Source organism: Oncorhynchus masou, chromosome 31, assembly GCF_036934945.1.
Source record: "Oncorhynchus masou masou isolate Uvic2021 chromosome 31, UVic_Omas_1.1, whole genome shotgun sequence".
Lineage (NCBI taxonomy): Eukaryota > Metazoa > Chordata > Actinopteri > Salmoniformes > Salmonidae > Oncorhynchus > Oncorhynchus masou.
In genome coordinates this window covers 45,284,752-45,309,712 of record NC_088242.1, presented here as the reverse complement: position 1 = coordinate 45,309,712, position 24,961 = coordinate 45,284,752, and the positions used below count along the sequence as shown (strand labels likewise).

General features: G+C 41.9%; 1 protein-coding gene across 1 annotated transcript in view; it reads right to left on the bottom strand.

The window, feature by feature from the left end:
- Positions 1 to 24,961, bottom strand: part of LOC135523996 (TANK-binding kinase 1-binding protein 1-like) — a 63,876-nt gene that overhangs the window by 6,631 nt on the left and 32,284 nt on the right. The window contains exons 5-7 of the mRNA XM_064951068.1: positions 20,732 to 20,934; positions 20,466 to 20,527; positions 479 to 594 (exon numbers count right to left, since the gene is read on the bottom strand). Of these exons, the coding sequence (XP_064807140.1) occupies positions 479 to 594; positions 20,466 to 20,527; positions 20,732 to 20,934 (381 nt within the window). The remainder of the gene's footprint in view (positions 1 to 478; positions 595 to 20,465; positions 20,528 to 20,731; positions 20,935 to 24,961) is intronic.

The window sequence follows — 24,961 nt, the reverse complement described above, 5'->3', positions numbered from 1 at the left end:
CAATTTGACACAACTGGGGGAAGCATTGTGGTCAACATGGGCCAGCATCCCTGTGGAATGCTTTCGAGTCCATGCCCCAACGGAATTCAGGCTGTTCTGAGGCAACAACGGAGGTGGCTGTGTAACTCAATATTAGGAAAGTGTTCTTATTGTTTTGTACACTCAGAGCATGCATTAGGGATAGGGAGCAACACCTTTTTGGATTGGGGTTTGCGGTAAAGAGATAGGTGAGAGAAACGTATTTTGATATGACACAAGAAGAGAAAGGTGTTGCTTGAATGTTTCCAGTGGACAAAACTGGTTGCAACAATGTTATTTTAGCACCTTTTGTGATGTCATGACAAGGTTGTATAGTGATTGTTGATGTTTTAAATATTTTTTAGATGTTATTAAGATGTAAACTTCTATAAGGATGCTGCTAACCTGGGCTAGCCTGTTAAATGTGGGCCATATATCATTTTCCAGGGACGTTACTAACCCGGGCTATGCTGCTCCTGAGAGACCATCCTCAAGATCTCTTTTTGTTTGGAGCTCAGTGCTTGGAGACGTCCCAACTCCTCAGTTAGCTCTGTGTAGGCTAACGCCAAATTCACCCTGCAGGGGGAAAGAACAGAGTCAATCAATCAATTGGAGAGATTGACTGCATCACTTCTAGATTTCATTAGAAATATGAACGTGTTAAATTAAAAATTGTCTATTTAATCAACTAACATACAGCTCTGACAGACCCCTGTCTTAGTCTCCAGTATCTATGCTTCAATAGTCTATGTGACGACTCCTGGCTGTCCCCATTCCCAGTCCACCTCATCGTGCTGCTGTTCCAGTTTCTGCTGTTCTGCCTGCGTCGATGGAGCCCTGACCTGTTCACCGGATGTGCTACCTTGTCGTGCTGCTGTTCCAGTTTCAGCTTTTCTAGCCTGTGCTATGGAACCCTGACCCGTTCACCGGAAGTGCTAGCTTGTCCTGGACCTGCTTTTTCGACCCTCTCTAACCACCCTGATTATTATTTGACCCTGCAGGTCATCTATGAACGTTTCAACATCTTGAAGAATGAGCTGGCCTTAATGGCCATGGACTCTTGACATTGTTACCGGGCACAGCCAGAAGAGGACTGGCCGCCCTCAGAGAGCCGTTATTGGTTTATTGTTTTTGTATGAGGTGTTCAGTACTTTCTTTAATTAAATATTCACTATGAACACATACCACGCCACATTTTGGTCCTCTGATCCGTCTCGCCTCTCCTCTTCAGATGAAGAGGAGGAAGACCGTGACATATCAGTCTAAACACAATACCCCATGAGGACAAAGCGAAAACAGGTTTTGAGAATTTTTTGAAAATGTATAATTAAAAAAAATTAGAAACAAATGATTTACAGGGGCAACGGGTGGTTAGAGCGTTGGGCCAGTAACCGAAAGGATGCTAGATCGAATCCCTGAGCTGACAAGGTAAAAACTGTCGTCCTGCCCCTGAAAAAGGCCGTTAACCCACTGTTCCTAGGCCGTCATTGTAAATAAGAATTTGTTCTTAACTGAATTGCCTAGTTAAATAAAGGTAAAAAACAACAACATTCACATAAGTATTCAGACCCTTTGTTATGAGACTCGAAATTGAGCTCAGGTGCATCCTGCTTCCATTAATCATCCTTGAGATGTTTTTACAACTTGATTGGAGTCCACCTGTGGTCATTTCAGATTTGTCATGATTTGTAAAGCTGTCTATATAAGGTCCCACAGTTGACAGTGAATGTCAGAGCAAAAACCAAGCCATGAGGTCGAAGGAATTATCCGTAGAGCTCTGAGACAGGACTGTGTCGGACACAGATCTGGGGAAAGGTACCAAAACATTTCTGCATCATTTAAGGTCCCCAAGAACACAGTGGCTTCCATCAATCTTAAATGGAAGAAGTTTGGAGCCACCAAGACTCTTCCATGAGCTGGCCTCCCGGCCAAACTGAGCAATCAGGTGAAAAGGCCCTTTGTCAAGGAGGTGACAAAGAACCTGATGGTCACTCTGACAGAGCTCCAGAGTTCCTCTGTGGAGATGGGAGAACCTTCCAGAAGCACTACCATCTCTGCAGCACTTCACCAACCAGGCCTTTATGGTAGAGTGGCCAGACGGAAACCACTCCTTTGTAAAAGACACATGACAGCCTGGTTGGAGTTTTCAAAAAGGCACCTAAACACAAATATTTTCTGTTCAGATGAAACCAAGATTGGTTTCTTTGGCCTGAATGCCAAGCGTCATGTCTGGAGGCAACCTGGCACCATCTCTACGGTGAAGCATGACGGTGGCAGCATCATGCTGTGGGGATGTTTTTCAGAGGCAGATGTTTTTCAGCGGGAGACAGGATTGAGGCAAAGTACAGAGAGATCCTTGATGAAAACCTGCTCCAAAGCACTCAGGATCTCAGACTGGGGCAACGGTTCAACTTCCAACAGGACAACAACCCTAAGCACACAGCCAAGACAATGTAGGAGTGGCTTCGGGACAAGTCTCTGAATGTCCTTGAGTGGCCCAACCAGAGCCCGGACTTGAACCCGATCAAACATCTCTGGAGAGATCTGAAAACAGCTGTGAAGCGACGCTCCCCATCCAACCTGACAGAGCTTGAGAGGATCTGCAGAGAAGAACTCCCCAATACAGGTGTCATACCCAAGAAGACTCGAGGCTGTAATCGCTGCCAAAGGTGCTTAAAGAAAGTACTGAGTAAAGGGTCTGGAAATGTCTAAAAACCTGTTTTTGCTTTGCCAATATGGGGTATTGTGTGTAGATTGATGTGAAAAACAAACAATTTAATAAATGTTAGAATAAGACTGTAACGTAACTAAATGTTGAATACTTTCCGAATGAGTAGATGACGGAATCAGTGCGTGTGTGTAGGGCCCTGTGAGTGTGCATAGAGACAGTGTGTGTGTGTAGGGCCCTGTGAGTGTGCATAGAGACAGTGTGTGTGTGTAGGGCCCTGTGAGTGTGCATAGAGACAGTGTGTGTGTGTGTAGGGCCCTGTGAGTGTGCATAGAGACAGTGTGTGTGTAGGGCCCTGTGAGTGTGCATAGAGACAGTGTGTGTGTGTAGGGCCCTGTGAGAGTGCATAGAGACAGTGTGTGTGTGTAGGGCCCTGTGAGTGTGCATAGAGACAGTGCAAAAATACAAATAAAAGATCAATAAAGATATAAGGTTAACTCAGATAGTCTGTGTAGCTATTTGGTCAGCTACAGTATTTATCAGTCTTATTGTTTGGGGATAGAAGTTGTTCAAGAGCCTGTTGTTCAAGGGCCAGACTTGATGCATTGGTACCGCTTGCCAAACGGAAGCAGAGAGAATAGTCTATGGAGTCTTTAACGATTTTCCGGGCCTTCCTTCAACACTGCCTGATATAGAGGTCGTGGATGGCAGGGAGCTCGGCCCCAGTGATGTACTGGGCTGTCCGCATCACCCTCTGTAGTGCCATGCAATTGATGGCGGTGCTATTTCCATACCAGGCAGTGATGCAGCGAGTCAAGATACTCTCAGTTGTACAGCTGTAGAATGTTTAGAGGATTTGAGGGCCCATGCAAAACTTTTCCAACCTCCTGAGGGGGAGGAGGCGCTGCTACGCCCTCTTCACAACTGTGCGCGTGTGTTTGGACCATTTTAAGTCTTTAGTGATTTGGCCACAGAGGAACTTGAAGCTCTCGACCTGCTCCACAGTAGCTCCGTCGATGTGGATGAGGGCATGCTCACCCCCACCCCCTCCCCATTTCCAGTAGTCCATGATCAGCTCCTTTGTCTTACTGACGTTGAGGGAGAGGTTGTTGTTCTGGCACCACACTGGCAGGTCAATGACCTCCTCCCTGTAGGCTGACTCATTGTTGCCGGTGATCAGGCCTACCACCATTGTGTCATCAGCAAACTTGATGATGATGTTGGAGTTGTGCGTGGCCACGCAGTCGTATGTGAACAGGGAGTACAGGAAGGGACTACGCACACACCCCTGTGGGGCCCGCGTGTTGAGGGTCAGCGTGGCAGAGGGGATGTTGCCTACCCTCACCACATGGGGTCGGCCCGTCAGGAAGTCCAGCCTCCAGTTGCAGAGGGAGGTATTCAGACCCAGATTCCTAAGCTTAGTAACGGATTTAGAGGGGACAGTGTTGTTGAAAGCTGAGCTGTAGTCAATGAACAGCATTCTCACAGAGGTATTCCTCTTATCTAGGTGGGTGAGGGCAGTGTGGAAAGCAATTGAGATTGCGTGATCTATGGATCTGTTGTGCCGGTATGCAAATTGGAGTGGGTCTAGGGTGTCTGGGATGGTGGAGTTAACGCATGCCATAACCAGCCTCTCAAAGCACTTCATGATTACAGAAGTGAGTGCTACAGGGCGATATTCATTATGGCATGAAGCCTCAGAGTTCTTGGGGACAGGAATGATGGTGGTCATCTTAAAACATGGGGGGGTTACAGACTGGGACAAGGGGAGATTGACAATTACAGTGAATATGCCTTCCAACTGCTCTGCACTGTGAGAACACGCCTTGGAATAACGTTGGGCCTTTCTTTGTTATCCGTAATGGACTGTAGCCCCTGCCACATGCAGCAGGCATCGGAGCCTGTGTAGTATGATTCCACCTTATTCCTATATTGTCCTTCTGCTCGTTTGATGACTCTGCGGAGGTCATAGCGGGACATCTTGTACTTATTCCTGTCCTCGGCCATAGCCTCAGAGTTGTCTATGATAGCTCTGTGTGTGGTAACCATGTCCTTTAGTTCAGCTCCAATTTCAGTGTTAATCCAGGGCTTTGATTAGGGAAGCAGCGAACCCTCACCGTGGTGACAACGTCACTGATACATTTTCTATATTCTCCCAGGGGTCTCTTCATAGACCCCAAGTCCAAAACAAATTCAAGGCAACGCACAGTAGTATATAGAGACATGATTGCATGGAACTCCCTGCCATCTCAAATCACTCAAGCAAACAGCAGAATGTGAATTAAAAACACATTAATAAATAGCACCTCACATCGCAACGCCTCTCCCGTTTCTGACCTAAATAATTTGTTTTGTATACTGGTATACAAAACTTTAAGAACACCTGCTCTTTCCATTACTGACTGACCAGGTGAATCCAGGTGAATGCTTTGATCCCTTACTGAAGTCACTTGTTAAATCCACTTCAATCAGTGTAGATGAAGGGGAGGAGACAGGTTAAAGAATAATGTTTAAGTCTTGAGATAATTGAGACATGGATTGTGTATGTGTGCCACTCAGAAGGTAAATGGGCAAGACAAACAATTTAAGTGCCTTTGAATGGGGTATGGTAGTAGGTGGTTGCTGGGTTTTTCCCTCTCAACAGTTTCCCGTGTATATCAACAATGGTTCACCACCCAAAGGACATCTTGCCAACTTGACACAACCATGGGAAGCGTTGGAGTCAACATGGGCCAGCATCCCGGTGGAACGCGTTTGACACCTTGTAGAGTCCATGCCCCGACAAATTGAGGCTGTTCTGAGGGCAAAAGGGGGTAATGCAACTCAATATTTAAAAGGTGTTCCTAATGTTTGGTATATGCAGTGTACTGTACAGTATATGTACTGATATGTACATGCTGTATTTACGCGTGTATTCTTATTTTACATCCATGTAGTTCGGTCCTTGAGCTGTTCTGGTCTATTAATGTTCTGTATTATGTTTTGTGTGGACCCCAGGAAGAGTAGCTGCTGCTTTGAAATCATGCTACTACATTGCTTCAAATGTGTACACACTAATGCGTGAGGTTACCTGACTTAATGCATTCCAGTTTTCAAATGTCTACAGTTATTCACACTTGACGTCTATCCAAGCATCTCCAGATTGACTGAATATCATTACGTAATATAAAGAGTATTTTTAGAATACTAATCATACAAATCACACTCGAATCACACTATTCTGTAGCAGTTAGCCGTACAGTTACTCTCGCAGGGTATATATTGACAGAGCAACTCTATTTCCAGCTGCCTAAATATTACACACAAGAATTTGCTTCACCATGGCAACGAGGCAGCTATTTCAAACAGCTCTGTTACAATGCAACACCAGTGGTAAATGAAAACATAGAGAGAAAGGGAGGTGGTTGTGTCAGATAAATGCCAGCAGTGTGTATCTGATATCCAGACTAAGATTTAACAAAAACATAGCCTATCTGAACTTATAAACCAACTTCCCAAAGCGTTTTGTTATTTATTTGGACTTGAACACTATCATTTCACACATTGATGATGGTGGTAGATAAAGATGGTAAAATGACTGGTAAAGAATGGACACCTTATTGAATAAGGTGCTACAGTAGTAATGGAAAATGTGATGCTCGGAGAAAGAAAGGAAAGTCTCACATTCTATGGCTGTGTTTACATGGGCAGCCCAATTCTGTATGTTTTTTCTCATTAATTGGTCTTCTGACCAATCAGATCAGCTCTGAAAAAGAGCTGATGTGAAAAGATCTGATGTGATTGGTCAAAATACCAATAAGTGGAAAAAAGTTCAGAATTGGGTTGCCTGTGTAAATGCAGCCTATTGGTCTTTGCTGTGTGATTTATTTATTTGATTGTTTAACTTCAGCAGCGTTTTAGTAATATTTTACAGACAATAAATAAAGCGGTGTGATAAATGTGACTGCAGTGAAAATGTTTGTCTCCTTTTCAGAAATACAAGACGGCAAAGAATAGTTTGTTTGGACTGGACCTGTAGAACATCTTTCTTTCTTTGCTTTCTTCTTGGTAAGCAACTCCATTATAGACTTGGCCTTATGTGGTAGGTTATTGTTCTGCTGAAAGGTGAATTCCTCTCCTAGTGTCTGGTGTATAGCAGACAAGCAGGTTTTTCTCTAGGATTTTGCCTGTGCTTAGCGCCATCCAGTTTCTTTTTATCTTGAAAAACTCCTCAGTCTTTGCCGATGTCAAGCATACCCATACCATGATGCAGCCACAACCATGCTTGAACATATGGAGGCAGTTCCTCTGTGATGTGTTGTTGGATTTGCCCCAAACTTAAGGCTTTACATTAAAGCCAAAACGTGTATTCCTATGCCTTGTTTTTTGTTGTTGCAGTATTACTTTAGTGCCCTGTTGCATACAGGATGCTTGAAATTCAATATTTGACTGAGGGACTTCTGAACTAATTTAGGCTTGCTTAAACAGAGGTGATCAATACTTATGCAACAACTATATTTTAGTTTAATTTGTTTAAAAATATATATTTTCACTTTGACATTATGGAGTATTTTGGGTAGATCAATGAACAAATTATACATTTTAAAATCTATTTCAAGCCCACTTTGTAAATCCATAGGGGGTGAATAAGTATGATGCCTTCTGTATGTACTGTAGATATGCTGTGGTAGATAGTTGCCAGTCTGTATCCAGACAAAGCTTATCTAAGCTCTCAAACCAATATCCATAAAAATCTGACTCAGCTAACTCTACATAGTGATAGCAACAGATATAGAGAAAGATTTTCAACGGACAAACAACAACTTCCTATTCATACTTCAACTGTACAACGGTGAATCTGGAAACATCTCAATTAATTTATATGGTCATGCCAATTAGAGAGCCAACACGAGAAGTCTCACATTGTCATAGGAAAATGATGAGTACTCTCCACAACCCACTGAATAACTTCATTGAGTCTTAATGTGTTAGGCTTTTTGTGTATAGGAGGGAGAGGGAGGCAGTAGAAAACATACCCGATTTTGCCTGGAGGTTTTTGACCAGGTAACACTGAACCATTAGATAAAGGAAATGGCAGTCATCATGAGTCATTATTGTTGAATCTTTTCCATGAACACATAACTGTCATCACAATATATTTCAGCCAGGAGAATGGTGTTGACACCAGAAATGAATTACAGCTAGATCTGTTTATCTAAGAAACATGTCATCACATTTCCATTTTAGGGTCTCGATAGAACCTCTATTTTAGAAAAATTGAGAATTCAACAAAATAATTTAGACCACAGACAACGCATTCATACATTCCATCACTTAGTTAGTCCTTCAGACAGGCCTACCAAGTCTTCCCACTACGTTTCTGTATGACTCAGACAGGGCTATTGAGCGGGCTATTGAAGCCCCTTCAACACCTTCACAACAACCTGAAAATAGAAGAGACCATACATAACTTACAGGAACCGTGGAAGCCATTGATGACAGTGAAAACCCTTATTCCCTCCTTCCTAACTGCCTCTATCGAAAGCTTTCATGAATATGGAAGTACCGGTATTCTATTTGAGAGCTGAAATCTCCTATCCTTCTTTTACAGTCCAAGGGGGATGTCTGAGTGACTATCTACAGTCTCAAGTCTCTTGGATTTTCTGTGCACCAAACTGTATTTATTGACTATTTTGACATCCGCGACTTCCTTTTCACACTTCTGCTCACACAATTCTCAACTTTGCCTGCGCCTCTCGACAATCTTTGAAAAGCACGGCTTGGAATGCAACACATTTCACTCACGCGTGTGTGATCTCTTATGTTTGTTCATCAAAGCTACCAAGACTTCAATTGCACTGCAGCCCCCTTTGCTTTGGAAAAGCTATTTGGAGGTGTGTGTTTGTGTGAGAGGAGAGATGATGAGTGTGTATCTAGCGAGAGGAGATTCATGACAGCCAATCTATATGCTGGTATGTGTGGGAAAGGAATTGTGTGTGGGCCGTATGAGCTGGAGCTGACCTCTGAATACACATTAGAGAGTACGGACTGTAGGCTTGCTGTTTCTGTAACTGCTACACAGCATTTTGTTTGTGTGCTCTAACATCTATTTTGCCATACTACTATTGAGTACAGCCTGTCTGCTGTCACTCAACTGTAAGAAACGCAGATCCTAAACATAACTCAACATATCCACTACCGTTCAAAGGTTTGGGGTCACGTAGAAATATCATTGTTTTCCATGAAAACCTACATGAAATGAGTTGCAAAATGAATAGGAAATATATTCTTGACAAGGTTCTAAATAATAATTTTTAATTGAAATAATAATTGTGTCCTTCAAACTTTGCTTTCATCAAAGAGTCCTCCATTTGCAGCAATGCGGTGTAAAAACAGGTGTAAAAATATACTTGATGTATTTTCACCGAAAATGTAATTTTAAAAATATATATATATATTTTTTATTATTTTAAGGTTATTTTTAGATGTATTTCATTACTTCCAAGAGTGAATTATTTTATTGTATTTCTTTTCTAAATTGTGTTAATGCTGTGATGTCATCAACGGGAGCCATGCTCTTACTCCTCAGTTAGCTCAGAGTGTGATGAGGAGAGGTAAATATACTTGTATGGAGTCCAGACAACAGCAGTAATTTTTGCCTTGTATTTGTATCCATTCCATGCAGTCATTAAAAGAGAGACAACCGGCTGAATTGTGTCCAGAGCCTTATCTTCCACCTACAACTTACCAGAACACAACGCAGAAAGGTACCGGTGCAGAAAAGGTTACATTGGTGCCGTGACCCAGATCAATGTGGGTCATTGTGAATCGCTGTTTATCAACACCAACTTGGTCGCTGGGAGTTGCTATGCTATTAACAGGTTTGAAGTGAAATCTCTTACACACGCAAGGGGAAAAAACAAATGTTTTGTTAGGTATATCTCTTAGATTAACTGATTCATTTGAAATTGTTGATACATATATTTCATTTTAGTTGTGTATATTGATAGTGAATATGACTTATGTTGTTGGAATATATTGTTGTTTATATTGTTGTTTTCAGTGATGAGCTTGAACTGGGTCTTGGGAGAGGGAGGTTTTTCAGGGAGTTGCCTCAGACCCCAGATAGAACTATAGATGTTGTAGATTCACCAAAGTTTTGCTCTACTCGGGTGCCTAACGACATACCCTCAGCTCCTGTAATTATGCCAAGTGACACTCACTCAGATAGTTCAGAGGTGGCCAGTCCTAACTTGGGAAATCTTATCACACAACTCGCCCATCAGATAGGACAGTCTATATCAGCTCAAATTAGGAAGAAAGGTGAGGGGAAGGAGGATAGTGGTGCACATGCTCAGAGCTCCAGTGCAAGCCAGACATTTACTGACACACTCTCCCTTAATTTATCTGGTATGAAGTTGGTCATGCGGTTAAAGTTCAAAACAGCTGATAAGTGGACAGCAACTGAGATACAAGAACGTCTAGACGAGAATCAGTCTGAAATAAAAGCCCAAATGTTGACCAAGTCAAAGCGCCCTGCTGCTGTGAGACAGGTGGTCACACATGTCCAGACGCCTATACTTGTAGATGAAGTGACATCTTGTCCAGTGTCTCCTCACCAGAGTGAGGTAATTGTCACACCCTCTAATCAAACTGAAGGAAACTGCATGCAACCATGATAAGCTTACTTGATCGTGTGCTAACGCAGAACACTCAGACAACAGTAAGACCGCAGCACCCACCTAACCAAGGTTACTCTTACAGGAAATATTGCATGGTGTGTAACGGTTCAAACCACTCTACACTTGCACACTGTAGAAGGGAGGGTCTGTGTTTGTCATGCTTTGAGTCAGTTCACTGGAAGAAAAACTGCCCGAAGTCTGGGCCTAGATACAGTGATGAGCACACACGAGCAACCAATGGAGCAGAGACGGACTAGCGGACCCGCATTTGGAGGGGGGATATGCAGAACAAGAGAAACAAGCCCTCGAGTGTGATGAAGACTTAGAACGACGATATGTGAACGCATGTAGTACAGCACCAGAAGGGGTTTGGGGAGCAGAATATACAAAGAGTAACACCATTTGATGAACTGTTTTATGCCCCAGTCACTGTAAATAACCATTTTCAATTGAAAGGAATGCTTGACACTGGCTCCATGGCCTGTACTTTAAGTGAAGCAGAAGAACAAAGAATGCTTGCGGAAAATATTAGTCTAGAGAAGAAGCCACGATCAGAGCCAGTCATTCTCGTTGGTGTCGGGGGAGAAAACGGCACAACCAAAATGCATGTATGAAATTGACCTTAACGTGTACGGGATTAGTTGTTTAGTCCATGTGCTCATAGTCCCAGGTCAGCAAACTTGATAAAACACCTTATGCATCAAATGAAGGGTACTGACGAGTACTGAAGACTCATATCAGAATGTACTTCGCAGCCATCACCTGCAGGTGAGTACTTCTTGAACATGATGACTAACCTGACATGTTGGCAGAGTGAAGACATGCCCAGAAAAATAGGGACAGTCAAACTCAACCAGGCTGTCACACTCCTCACTAAACAAAAGCATCTAGTATGGGGGAGGCTTCCCAACAGCGTGCCAATGTCTCCAGGGAGCACTATTGTGGTCGAACCCATTTCATCCAAGACAATGCCACAAAATACCATGGTGGGTCGAGTCATCACACCCATGTGGGGCGACAGGTGGATGCCCATGAAAGTCACTAACCTATCGGACAAACTCTAAAGACAAATTGCAAGCTGGCTGATGTGTCTCCCTGTCTGGCTGTGGAGGACTTCACCGTTTTCCAAGGCTCCTGCAAGATAGAAGGGGGAACTCTAGGAAAGCAGCCTATCACAACCGACTCCGTGGATTTGAAGCAGAGACTGCTAGATGTAGGGTTGGGAGAGATTGACATCGAACAATAAGTCAAGCATCAAGAGAGGAATTAGTTCAGTTACTTATTAACTACAATGGTGTGTTCTCCAAGAGCGCTCTGGATTGTGGCGAAGCCAAGGGCTTTGCTAAATGCAAGGACACTCAAAGATGCACGTCACTTACACACCAATCTGACTGTCATTCAGCCCTAGGGAGAAACACCTACTTCAGTACCATGGACTAGACGTCAGGCTTTTACAACATACCTACAGTTGAAGTCGGAAGTTTACATACACTTGGAGTCATTAAAACTAGTTCTTCAACCACTCTTGTTAACAAACTATAGCTTTGGTAAGTCGGTTAGGACATCTACTATGTGCATGACACAAGAATCTTTCCAACAATTGCTTACAGACAAATTATTTAACTTATAATTCACTGTATCACAATTCCAGTGGGTCAGAGGTTTACATACACTAAGATGACTGTGCCTTTAAACAGTGTGGAAAATTTCAGAAAATTATGTCATGGCTTTACAAGCTTCTGATAGGCTAATTGACATCATTTGAGTCAATTGGAGGTGTACCTGTGGATATATTTCAAGGCCTACCTTCAAATGCAGTGCCTCTTTGCTTAACATCACGGGAAAATCTAAAGAAATCAGCCAAGACCTCCACAAAGATTGTAGACCTCCACCAGTGTGGTTTATCTTTGGGAGCAATTTTCAAACGCCTGAAGGTACCACGTTCATCTGTACAAACAATAGTACACAAGTATAAACACCATTGGACCACGCAATCGTCATACCGCTCGGGAAGGAGAAGTGTTCTGTCTCCTAGAGATGAACGTACTTTGGTGCGAAAAGTGCAAATCAATCCCAGAACAACAGCAAAGGACCTTGTGAAGATGCTGGAGGAAACAGATACAAAAGTATCTATATCCACAGTAAAACGAGTCCTATATCGACATAACCTGAAAGGCCGCTCAGCAAGGAAGAAGCCACTGCTCCAAATCCGCCATTAAAAAAGCCAGACTACGGTTTGCAACTACACATGGGGACAAAGATTGTACTTTTTGGAGAAATGTCCTCTGGTCTGTTGAAACAAAAATAGAACTGTTATTATGACCATCGTTATGTTTGGAGGAAAAAGGGGGAGGCTTGCAAGCCGAAGAACACCATCCCAACCGTGAATCACGGGTTTGGCAGCGTCATGCTGTGGGGGTGCTTTGCTGCAGGAGGTACTGGTGCACTTCGCAAAATAAATGGCATTATGAGGAGGCAATTTTCTTTTTACCCCCTTTTCTCCCCAATTTACATTTACATTTACATTTAAGTCATTTGGCAGACGCTCTTATCCAGAGCGACTTACAAATTGGTGAGTTCACCTTATGACTTCATGGTATCCAATTGTTTAGTAGCTACTATCTTGTCTCATCGCTACAACTCCCGTACAGGCTCAGGAGAGACGAAGGTTGAAAGTCATGCATTCTTTGATACACAACCCAACCAAGCCGCACTGCTTCTTAACACAGCGCACATCCAACCCGGAAGCCAGCCGCACTGTGCACCTGGCAACCTTGGTTAGCACGCACTGCACCCGGCCCGCCACAGGAGTCGCTGGTGCACGATGAGGATGGATCGGGATTGGGGCACCACCAGTACAGAGCTTGCTCAGGAATGGTATCAGGCAGGCGTGAGTGCATCTGCACACACAGTGAGGCTGCACACACAGTCAGCACACACAGAAAACTTTTGGAGGATGGCCTGGTGTCAAGAAGGGCAGCAAAGAAGCCACTTCTCTCCATGAGAAACATCAGGGACAGACTAATATTCTGCAAAAGGTACAGGGATTGGACTGCTGAGGACTGGGGTAAAGTTGTTTTCTCTGATGAATCCCTTTTGTTTGGGGCATCCGGAAAAAAGTTGATCTGGAGAAGACAAGGTGAGCCCTACTGTCAGTCCTGTGTCATGCCAACAGCAAAGCATCCCGAGATCATTCATGTGTGGGGTTGCTTCTCAGCCAAGGGAGTGGGCTTTCCAGCATGATGGAGCACCTTTCCATGAGGCAAAAGTAATAACTAAGGGGCTTGGGAAAACATCGATATTTTGGGTCCATGGCCAGGAAACTCCCCAGACCTTAATCCCATTGAAAACTTGTGGTCAATCCTCAAGAGGCGGGTGGACAAACAAAAACCCACAAATTCTGACAAACTCCAAGCACTGATTATGCAAGAATGGACTGCCATGTGGCCCAGAAGTTAATTGACAGCATGCCAGGGCGGATTGCAGAGGTCTTGAAAAAGAAGGGCCAACAATGCAAATATTGACTCTTTGCATCAACTTCATGTAATTGTCAATTAAAGCCTTTCACACCAAGTAACATCTGACAAAAATATCTAAAGACACTGAAGCAGCAAACTTTGTGAAAATTAATATTTGTGTCATTCTCAAAACTTTTGGCCACGACTGTAAGTGATGTGTAGAATGGTGTCAAGGGATAATGTGATGTGAGGACGAGTGTTGTATGATGTACTTGGCATCATATTTGTCTAGGAGGTTCTCAGGCCTGATCAATCTTAGATTCCTCTGAATCTGCTTGCAGATAGCTTATGTAGCAGAGATGAGATCTTGGTGTTCACGTGCGCCACTTATAGTGACTTGTAGTTCGCAAATGTTCACAAATTCACAAGAAAAGACTAGCAAAAGTTATATAGTCACTGATTTAGTGTTGCATTATTGTTTATAGGAATATATATAATGTGAATGGGGATAATGTTCGAGTGCAACTTTGCAAGGCTAGCTCAACTATCGTTAGCTTTGTGGCGGGAGAGGGTCTCTTTCAGGTGCAGACATTGTGAGTTTTTAAAATTATTTTCTACTTGGTTTTCTGCACTGTCTTTTATCAGGCAACTTGTATGGAGTCCAGACTGCAGCAGTAACCTTTGCCTTGTATTTGTATCCATTCCATGCAGTCATTAAAAGAGAGACAACCGGCTGAATTGTGTCCAGAGCCTTATGTTCCACCTACACCTTACCAGAACACAACACAGAAAGGTACCAGTGCAGAACCGGTTACACAGACCTTTGGCATTCTAGTTGTCAATTTCTTGAGGTAATCTGAAGAGATTTCACCCTATACTGCCTGAAGCACCTCCTACAATTTGTATTGGCTTGATGTGCACAATTTACATACCATATGGACAATCTGCTCCCACAACAGCTCAATAGGGTTGAGATCCAGTGGCTGTGCTGGCCACTCCACTATAGAGAGCTTCTTCCCTAAAAAGTTCTTGCATAGTTTGGAGCTGTGCTTTGGGTCATTGTCCTGGAATTTGGCTCCAATTTAACGCTGTCCACAGGGTATGGCATGGCAGTGCAAAATAGAGTGATAACCTTCCTTCTTCAAGATCCATTTTACCCTGTACAAATATCTCACTTTACCACCACCAAAGCACCCCCAGACCATCACATGGTGTCAAGCACCTCTCCAGCATCTTTTCATTTTTTCTGCATCTCATAAATGTTCTTCTTTGTGATCCAAACACCTCAAACTTAGATTTGTCTGTCCATAACACTTTTTTCCCCCAATCTTACTCTGTCCAGTGTCTGTCTTATTTTGCCCATCCTAATCTTTTCTTTTTATTGGCAGTCTGAGATATGGCTTTTTCTTTGCAACTCTGCCTAGAAGGCCAGCATCCCAGAGTCGCCTCTTCACTGTTGATGTTGAGACTGGTGTTTTACAGGTACTATTTAATGAAGCTGCCAGTTGACAACTTGTGAGGCGTCTGTTTCTCAAACTAGACACTCTAATGTACTTGTCCTCTTGCTCAGTTGTGCACCGGGGCCTCCCATCTCTCTTTCTATTCTGGTTAGAGCCAGTTTGCTCTGTTCTGTGAAGGGAGTAGTACACAGCGTTGTACCAGATCTTCACTTTCTTGGCAATTTCTCGCATGGAATAGCATTCATTTCTTAGAACAAGAATAGACTAATGAGTTTCAGAAGAAAGGTCTTTGTTTCTGGCCATTTTGAGCCTGTAATTGAACCCACAAATTCTGATGCTCCAGATACTCAATTAGTCTAAAGGCCAGGTTTATTGATTCTATAAACAGAACAACAGTTTTCAGCTGTGCTAATATAAATGCAAAAGGGTTTTCTAATGATCAATTAGCGTTTTAAAATGATAAACTTGGATTAGCTTACACAACGTGCCATTGGAACACAGGAGTGATGGTTGCTGATAAGAGGCCTCTGTATGTCTATGTAAATATTCCATTAAAAATCAACCGTTTCCAGCTACAATAGTCATTTACAACATTAACCTGTTTAGTGTAGAGGGCAGTATTTTGATGTTTGGATGAAAAACGTACCCAAATGAAACTGCCTATTTCTCAGGCCCAGAATCTAGAATATGCATATCATTGTCAGATTAGGATAGAAAACACTGTAAAGTTTCCAAAACTGTCAAAATATTGTCTGTATAACATAATATAAAATAATCTTTGTGAAACAAAAGGAACATTTATTGTGTAACTGGGAGTCTCGTGAGTGCAAACATCAAAGGTAAGCGGTTCATTTTATTGCTTTTCTGACTTTCGTGACCAATCTACTTTGCTGCTAGCTGTTTGTAATGTTTTGTCTGCTGAGAGAGATGCCCTTACATAAACGCTTGGTTTGCTTTCGCAGAAAAGCTTTTTTGAAATCGGACACGCCTGGTGGATTAACAACAAGCTAAGCTGTGTTTTGCTATATTGCACTTGTGATTTCATGAAAATTAAATATTTTTAGTAATTTAATTTGAATTTGGTGCGCTGCAATCCAACGGATGTTGATGAAAATGATCCCGCTAAAGGGATGGGTGTGCCAAGAAGTTAACAATGTCTACACTGTATTTCTGATCAATTTGAGGTTATTTTAATGGACAAAAAGTGTTATTTTCCTTCAAAAACAAGGACATTTCTAAGTGACCCCAAACTTTTGAATGGTCAAATCAAATCAAATTGTATTTGTCACATACACATGGTTAGCAGATGTTAATGCGAGTGTAGCGAAATGCTTGTGCTTCTAGTTCCGACAATGCAGTAATAACCAACAAGTAATCTAACTAACAATTCCAAAACTACTGTCTTATACACACAAGTGTAAGGGGATAAAGAATATGTACATAGAGATATATGAATGAGTGATGGTACAGAGCAGCATAGGCAAGATACAGTAGATGGTATTGAGTACAGTATATACATATGAGATGAGTATGTAAACAAAGTGGCATAGTTAAAGTGGCTAGTGATACATGTATTACATAAAGATGCAGTAGATGATAAGAGTACAGTATATACATATGCATATGAGATGAATAATGTAGGGTATGTAAACATTATATTAGGTGGCATTGTTTAAAGTGGCTAGTGATATATTTTACATAATTTCCCATCAATTCCCATTATTAAAGTGGCTGGAGGTGAGTCAGTGTGAATGGTAGTGTACATACACCGTACAATTTCTCAATAAAAGTTCCATTGGTTAGTGATATTTAATAAAAGGTAATGGATGATTACAGGTACCGGTATCTAAAGTCACAGAGCAGTGGAGGCTGCTGAGGGGAGAACGGCTCATAATAATGGCTGGAATAGTTTTCATATGTTTGATGTATTTGATACCATTTCCAGTGATTCCACTCCAGCCATTACCATGAGCCCGTCCTCCCAGATGAAGGTGCCACCAACCTCCTGTGTCACAGAGGGAGTAGTAATGAGGCCCCATAGCCCCTTTAGGCCTCTGATGAAACAAGCACTAAATATGTGCGGGCTTTCGACTCTCATGTCCACAGCCTACACACCGTCAGAAGCCACTGTACAGTAATAACACATTTATAACACAGGAGGTCTATTCTCTGCTGTTCCTTTCTGTGTTCCCTTTTACTTTCTGAATTTGTTTGAGATTGAAAATGTGATCTCCATACTGTGGAACTGAACAAAGCAATTACAATTGTCAACAAGTATGTCAACCATGTCAAGTTCATTCCAAAATAGTCTACACAATTCAATTATCACATTTAATAATCTCTGCATTTTTCTGCAGGGGAATTACAAAATTTGAAGCCAAATATTATAATTGTCTGTGTCTCCAGAACATGCAACACGCGACCAGTTTCACAAGAATCTAAGAGCCATTTACATTAAACAAGAGCTCTTACAAGAAGTCAGCTCTCATTCAGAAAGAAAATAGGGTGAGTAAGGCAGTGAAACCAAGATGCGACTGAGGTCTGGAAAAGTAGTAGGCTTCCCCTCCCTGGCCTCTGCCCCACTCAATCTCAACCCCTCTACAGTGCAATTTACATCCACTTTCTTACCGAAACAGTATTCAAGTTTCACATGTTGGTTTTTCATACAGCGAGTGGGCGAGCTGTATGTGGTGTGACTGATGTGTGTAGGAGGATGGGGATACTGAATGGGGTAGAGGGGCGCATAGTCCCCACAGAGGTGTCAGTGCATGAAAAACTGCTGTCAGGAAACGTTGTGCTCACACTGCCCTCTACTGTTGTTTTATATATTACCACACAAGACAAAACTGTTCCCCACATTGAAAGACACCGAGGTCCACAAAATGATCCAGTGCAAGGTGTATGGGCACTAATGTACTAGTAATATCAATGCATAAAAATGCAATGGAAAGGCCATTATTCTAGGCAGAGTTCTACTTTAAGATGGGCCTGGAAAAAAGCTAATTTAGATTCTGAATTCCCTAGAGATGACCCTTTAGACCCTCTAATGTCTAGACCAGCGATGGGACTAATTTAAAGCATAGTAATAAATCAATAAAATAAAAATGTTTGGCGGGAGGGGAAGTCAGTCATGGTCCCAACTTACTGTTGAAAGTTAGATTAATAGAATACACAAGGTGCAATTTCGAAATTTGGTTGTGCATCAGCAGTCACTTAATATCAGCATTTTATTTTAGATTGGTAAATGAGTCTAGCTGTCAGCTACAAAGCTACACTCTGAATCAGAGAGGTTGGGGGGCTGCCATAATCAACATGCCCGGGGAACAATGGGTTATTGGCCTAGCTCAATGGCAGAATGACAGATTTTGACCTTGTCAGCTCTGGTATTTGATCCAACAACCTTTTGGTTACTGGCTCAACGATCTAGCCACTAGGCTACGTGCCACCTCAGGCCCATTATTCATCAGTTATCATATTAAAAACTGCAAATGTTTTCCTCTACCCTATGGAAAAATGTGAGAAATTGCAAGTAATTAGCTGTAAAACGGACAATGAACACAATTGCCTTTTATCGATGGCAATTTGAATGCACAGAGATACCATGACGAGATCCTGAGACCCCTTGCCGTGCCATTCATCCGCCCCCATCACTTTATGTTCAGCTTGATCATGCACAGCCCTATGTCACAAGGATCTGAACACAATTCCTGAAAGCTGAAAATGTCTTCTTCCATGTCCTGCATACTCACAAGACATGTCACCCATTGAGCCTGTTTGGGATGCGCTTGATTTACATGTACGACAGTGTGTTCCAGTTCCCGACAATATCCAGCAACTTCGCACTGCCATGGAAGAGGAGGGACAACATTCCACAGGTCACAATCAAGAGCCTGATCAACTCTATGCGAAGGAGATGTGTCGTGCTGCATGAGGCAAATGTGGTCACATCAGATACTGACTGGATTTCTGATCAATGCCCCTCCCTTTTTTGTAAAGGTATCTGTGACGAACAAATGCATATATGTATTCCCAGTCATGTGAAATCCATACATTAAGGTATAATGAATTAATTTAAATTAACTGATTTCCTTATATGAACTGCAACTCCGTAAAAAACTGTTTCATATTGCGTTTATATTTTTGTTCAGTGTAAATTATTGCCACCGTGGCCCGCCAGTGTAACTGCTAAACTGCTTACTGACTGTACACTGTACTGCATGATTGTAGCAAGTTTACTAACACGTTATTTCTATTAGACTATGTTGACTATGACATTACTTTAGCTAATATGGTGACAACAATGTAGGCCTTGTGTAGCGGTTATGATATGAAGGTTTGGCTTGGAAATGTTTTTTTCGCCTGGTCACAGACAGCTGATGTGTTGTGCATTAAAATCCACAAGCAAAGGGAAAAGGTGAGAGGAGGAGAGTACGTAGATGTGAGAAGGAATACGATGAGCTGTTTGTATGTGGCTATGAAAGTGAACTGTTTGCGTGTGTTCAGGGGTGTAATTCAGTCCGCTGATTCTGTTGAAAAACTTTTCTTAAATGGAAGCAAACGGGGAAAAACATACCTTAATTTGTCCAATAGATACTCTCCTTTGCAACCGTTGGACTACTGATTACAGCCTACATCAGCTAGATGCAGGTAAGAGTGTGCAAGGCATGACTGTTCTCTTGATCTGTGCGCACCTACGTTGTAAACTTCCATTCATTGGCTAGGTTGCAGCAATCATGATATAGCAGCCTCAACCTATCGATGTTACGTTGAACTGGGTGAATGGAATTTGAATGACAGTCATCCAATATGCTGTAATAGAAATAAGGCCTTGCTCATTAAAAAGCACTGAACTCCACTGGTGTTGTAGGCAGACCCACGAGCCACTGCGGCCCCCGTCCCCATCAAAGTTGCCCATCCCTGGTCTAGACCTTCAGATATGAGTCAGGTACAGATCCTAGTGAAACATTACTGTCTGCCACTATTCTCTCTCTCTGTCTCTCTTCTCCTCTCTCTCGGCCTCTGTATGTCTCTCTCTCTGCCTCTCTCTCTCTCTGTTTCTCTCTCTCTCTCTCTCAAACTATTTATCTCATACCTCTTTCTCTCCTTCTGTCCCTCCCAACCGCTCCCTCTCTCTATCCGACAGCTAAAAAGTTGCAGGTCTTATGGTGTCACATAGTAAATGGTTGTTGTCGTCACTTACTGCTCATCTCCCACCTTCTTTATCCACTCCACATCACACTGCTCACACGGCGAAGTCATTTCCTGCCGAAGTAGAGCATGAAATTACATTAGCATGCAGGTGCTCGAAGTGGATTGGACAAAATGTGACAGCAAGAGCCAGGCGAGAACAAGAGTTAAACAGAAGTGCCTAAGACTATGCTTAAGAAAATAGAGGGAGAATATATCAGTTTGCTATACATACCAGTGTGTTAGATATGTGTGTGTGTGTGTGTGTTGTTCACTGACCCTCCCTATGTGGTTGTTCTGGATCTGTCTCAGCTCCTCCTGCAGTCTCTCACACTCGGCCTTCACTTCCTCTTCCCTCTGACACGCCCGCTCGGCCTCATGCCGCGCCCTCTCTAGCTCCACCTCCAGACGCTGCAGCTTCAGGTCTGACAAAGTGTCTAGACTACGAGAGCTCTGCAGGGTCAGCGCAGGACAGTCCAGCACTGGGGAGGGGGAAACACACACACACACAAGCGCAAACACACACACTCACAGCATCAATCTAGAGGGACTTAATTATCCCAGTGTTTATAACATCCATCATTGTACTTTGATGTGAAGGGATAATTAGGGATAGAGAAGTGAACTTAAGGCCAGATAAGAACTCCACGTTTCTTAATTTTACACTTTGGCGGTTGAGCGTGTGTGGGCACAGCCTTGGAGCCAAGCTCATACCGACTCCGTTCTTAAATCAGTATGGATTGTTCAGCAGGAGACGTATTTATTTCATCTCACCCAGCCAGCCAGCCTCCTCACACAACACATAGGCAAACACATTGACACTGGAATAAAACACATACAACGCACACCGATACAATACACACATTTGTTTTTGTTTTTCTGTTGTTGTGTTTTTTAAGGGGTAGATCAGCTTTAATATTGCAGATACTGGGCTCTATCAATGTAATTGTCTACATCATTTCCTGTCCCCATCTATTTTTTTTCTTCTTTTCAAAAAACAGAAACATTACATTTTTGTTCTGAAGCTTTGGTGGAGCAACTGTGACCCGTTGCATGTCAACTACTTCACAGGAGTGGCATTTTAATGTTTTATTTTTATAAAAACATGTTTTTTTTGGAACATGTGAACCTTCACGTGCTTTAATAACAAACTTGAATGCCATCTGTAAATACGAATACAATTGTTTAATAACAACCCTAGTTGGTTTAGCCACGGAAGAAATACAGGAACCTTCCTGCTAGCCATGATTGTGTGATAATGGATGGTCTGGAAATGCAGAGATGAGTTTGGATTGGTCTGCCATGTAGCATGCTTCTGTCTATAACATAAGCTGCAAAGTATGTGTGGATAATCCTGTCTAGAACGATATCATGAAGAACTATGGAAGTAACCATTTAACTGTACCGTTTACACCTTCTGTATCCTGTGCATGTGACAAATAAACTTAGATTATATTTGATATAGTGTGTGTTTACCAGAGACAGTAAAGTGAAGAACAACATGACCTGCACCAAAATCAGATGATGATATAGGCCAGGGACTAGATATTGCTACTTACTTTCACCACTTTTAGTCTTGAAATCTTTGTTTGTTTACTACACCGTGAATCCTTATAGATATGGGTGGGGCTAAGGCTTAAGAGAGTGTGGACGATGCTGAATGGGTGTAGACAAAGAAGAGCTCTCCAGTAGCTGTACCAAAACATTCAAGGGCCATTTTCTCAAAAGTGGGGTTACAAGTTTATCAACTTTCAAAGCAGAATGACTTTCTCATTGTTCCTCAACTGCAGTGTATGATATACAATTTTCTAGCTCGGAGTTTTGACTTTTATCCAATGTAAAAAACACCACTTCAAATTTTGCTACATATGACCGAATCCAGGTGGTGGGTCACAAATGTTCCCCAATGCTAGAATGAGTGCTAGCCTGAGTGAAAACGTTTGGGAACTAGTTTGTGAACATACTATATACATTTTACGAACACGATACATTTTACACCATCTTGTTTTACTACCCTCAACCCATCCCATCTATCTTCTACTTGCCATTCTACTTTTCAACTGTGCTGTGATGTTTCACAAAAAAGCTTTCTATTCTCATAGTTTCTACAGATTGTACATTAAATATAAACATTCTTACTAAGAGTATTATTATATCATTGATCAAATGACTATGGCTTTTCAAGTCACCCAGTAGTGCTATATGCAGAATTAGCTTTGGGTAAATGTTCATTCCTGAACATGCGACCAAAAACAAGGTGGATATGGGCAGTACCAAAACAAGTGATGTAAGGATTCTGTCTCTTCGCAGCAAAACCTACAAACCTGGTTGTACAAACCTGGGATGATTGCAAGAGTTTTGTACACTACCGTTCAAAAGTTTGGGGTCACTTAGAAATGTCATAGTTTCCCATGAAAACATACATGAAATGAGTTGCAAAAGGAATACGAAGACGTTGACAAGGTTATAAATAATTATTTTTACTTGAAATAATAATTGTGTCCTTCTAAATTGCTTTCATCAAAGAATCCTCCATTTGCAGCAATTTCAAACTTGCAGACCTTTGGCATTCTAGTTGTCAATTTCTTGAGGTCATCTGAAGAGATTTCACCACATGCTTCCCACAAGTTGGATTGGCTTGATGGGCACATCTTACATACCATACGGTCAAGCTGCTCCCACAACAGCTCAATAGGGTTGAGATCCAGTGACTGTGCTGGCCACTCCATTATAGACAGAATATCAGCTCGCTGCTTCTTCCCTAAATAGTTCTTGCATAGTTTGGAGCTGTGCTTGGGGTCATTATCCTGTTTTAGGAGGAAATTGGCTCCAATTAAACGCTGCCCACAGGGTATTGCATGGCGTTACAAAATGGAGTGATAACCTTCCTTTTTAAGATCCCTTTTACACTGTACAAATATCCCACTTTACCACCACCAAAGCATCCCCAGACCATCACATTGTCTCCACCATGCTTGACAGATGGCGTCAAGCACTCCTCCAGCATATTTTCATTTTTTCTGCATCTCACGAATGTTCTTCTTTGTGATCCGAACACCTCAAATTTAGATGAATCTGTCCATAACACTTTTTCCCAATCTTCCGCTGGCCAGTGTCTGTGTTCTTTTGCCCATCTTAATCTTTTCTTTTTATTGGCCAGTCTGAGACATGGCTTTTCTTTGCAACTCTGCCAAGAAGGCCAGAATCCTTGAGTCACCTCTTCACTGTTGATGTTGAGACTGGTGTTTTGCGGGTACTATTTAATGAAGCTTCCAGTTGACGACTTGTCTAGACACTCTAATGTACCTGTCCTCTTGCTCAGTTGTGCACCGGGGCCTCCCACTCCTTTTTCCATTCTTTGTTAGAGCCAGTTTGTGCTGTTCTGTGAAGGGAGTAGCACACAGCGTTGTACCTTCATTTCAGGAGTTTCAGAAAAATGAGTTTCAGAAAAATGTTACTTGTTTCTGGCCATTTTGAGCCTGTAATCAAACCCACAAATGCTGACGCTCCAGATACTCAACTAGTCTAAAGAAGGCCAGTTTTATTGCTTCTTTAATCAGAACAACAGTTTTCAGCTGTGCTAACATAATTGCAAAATGTTTTTCTCATGATCAATTAGCCTTTTAAAATGATTAACTTGGATTAGCTAACACAAAGTGCCATTGGAACAGAGGAGTGATGGTTGCTGATAATGAGCCTCTGTAGATATTCCATTAAAAATCAGCCGTTTCCAGCAACAATAGTCATTTACAACATTAACAATGTCTACACTGTATTTCTGATCAATTTTATGTTATTTTAATGGACAAAAAATGTTATTTTGTATATGTTGTATATATACTGCTGCTCTTTAATTAATTGTGACTTTTATTTATTTTTCTTATCCATTTTTTCCCTTTAAACTGCATTGTTGTTCAGGGATTCGTAAGCGTTTCACTGTATTCAGCGCATGTGACTAATACCATTTGATTTGATTTGATTTGTAAGGTGCCAGTCAAATGTTTTGGACACACAAAACATACTCATTCCAGGGTTTTCTACATTGTAGAATAATAGTGAAGACATCCAAATGATGAAATAACACATTTGGAATCATGTAGTAACCAAAAAAGTGTTAAACAAATCCAAATATATTTTATATTTGAGATTCTTCAAAGTAGCCACCCTTTGCCTTGATGACAGCTTTGCACACTCTTGGCATTCTCTCAACCAGTTTCATGAGGTATATTTGTTTAACACTTTTTTGGTTCCAACATGATATGTGTCATTTCATAGTTTGTGACATGCTAAACAGCATGCTTTAGCATATCGCAAGCAGCAGGGCCAGAGAAATATATTTATTTACAGTGCCTTCGGAAAGAATTCAGACCTCTTGACTTTTTCCACATTTTGTTACGTTACAGCATATTCTAAAATGGATTAAATACATGTTTTTCTTCATCAATCTACACACAATACCCCATAATGACAAAGCGAAAACAGGTTTTTACACATTTTTGCAAATGTATA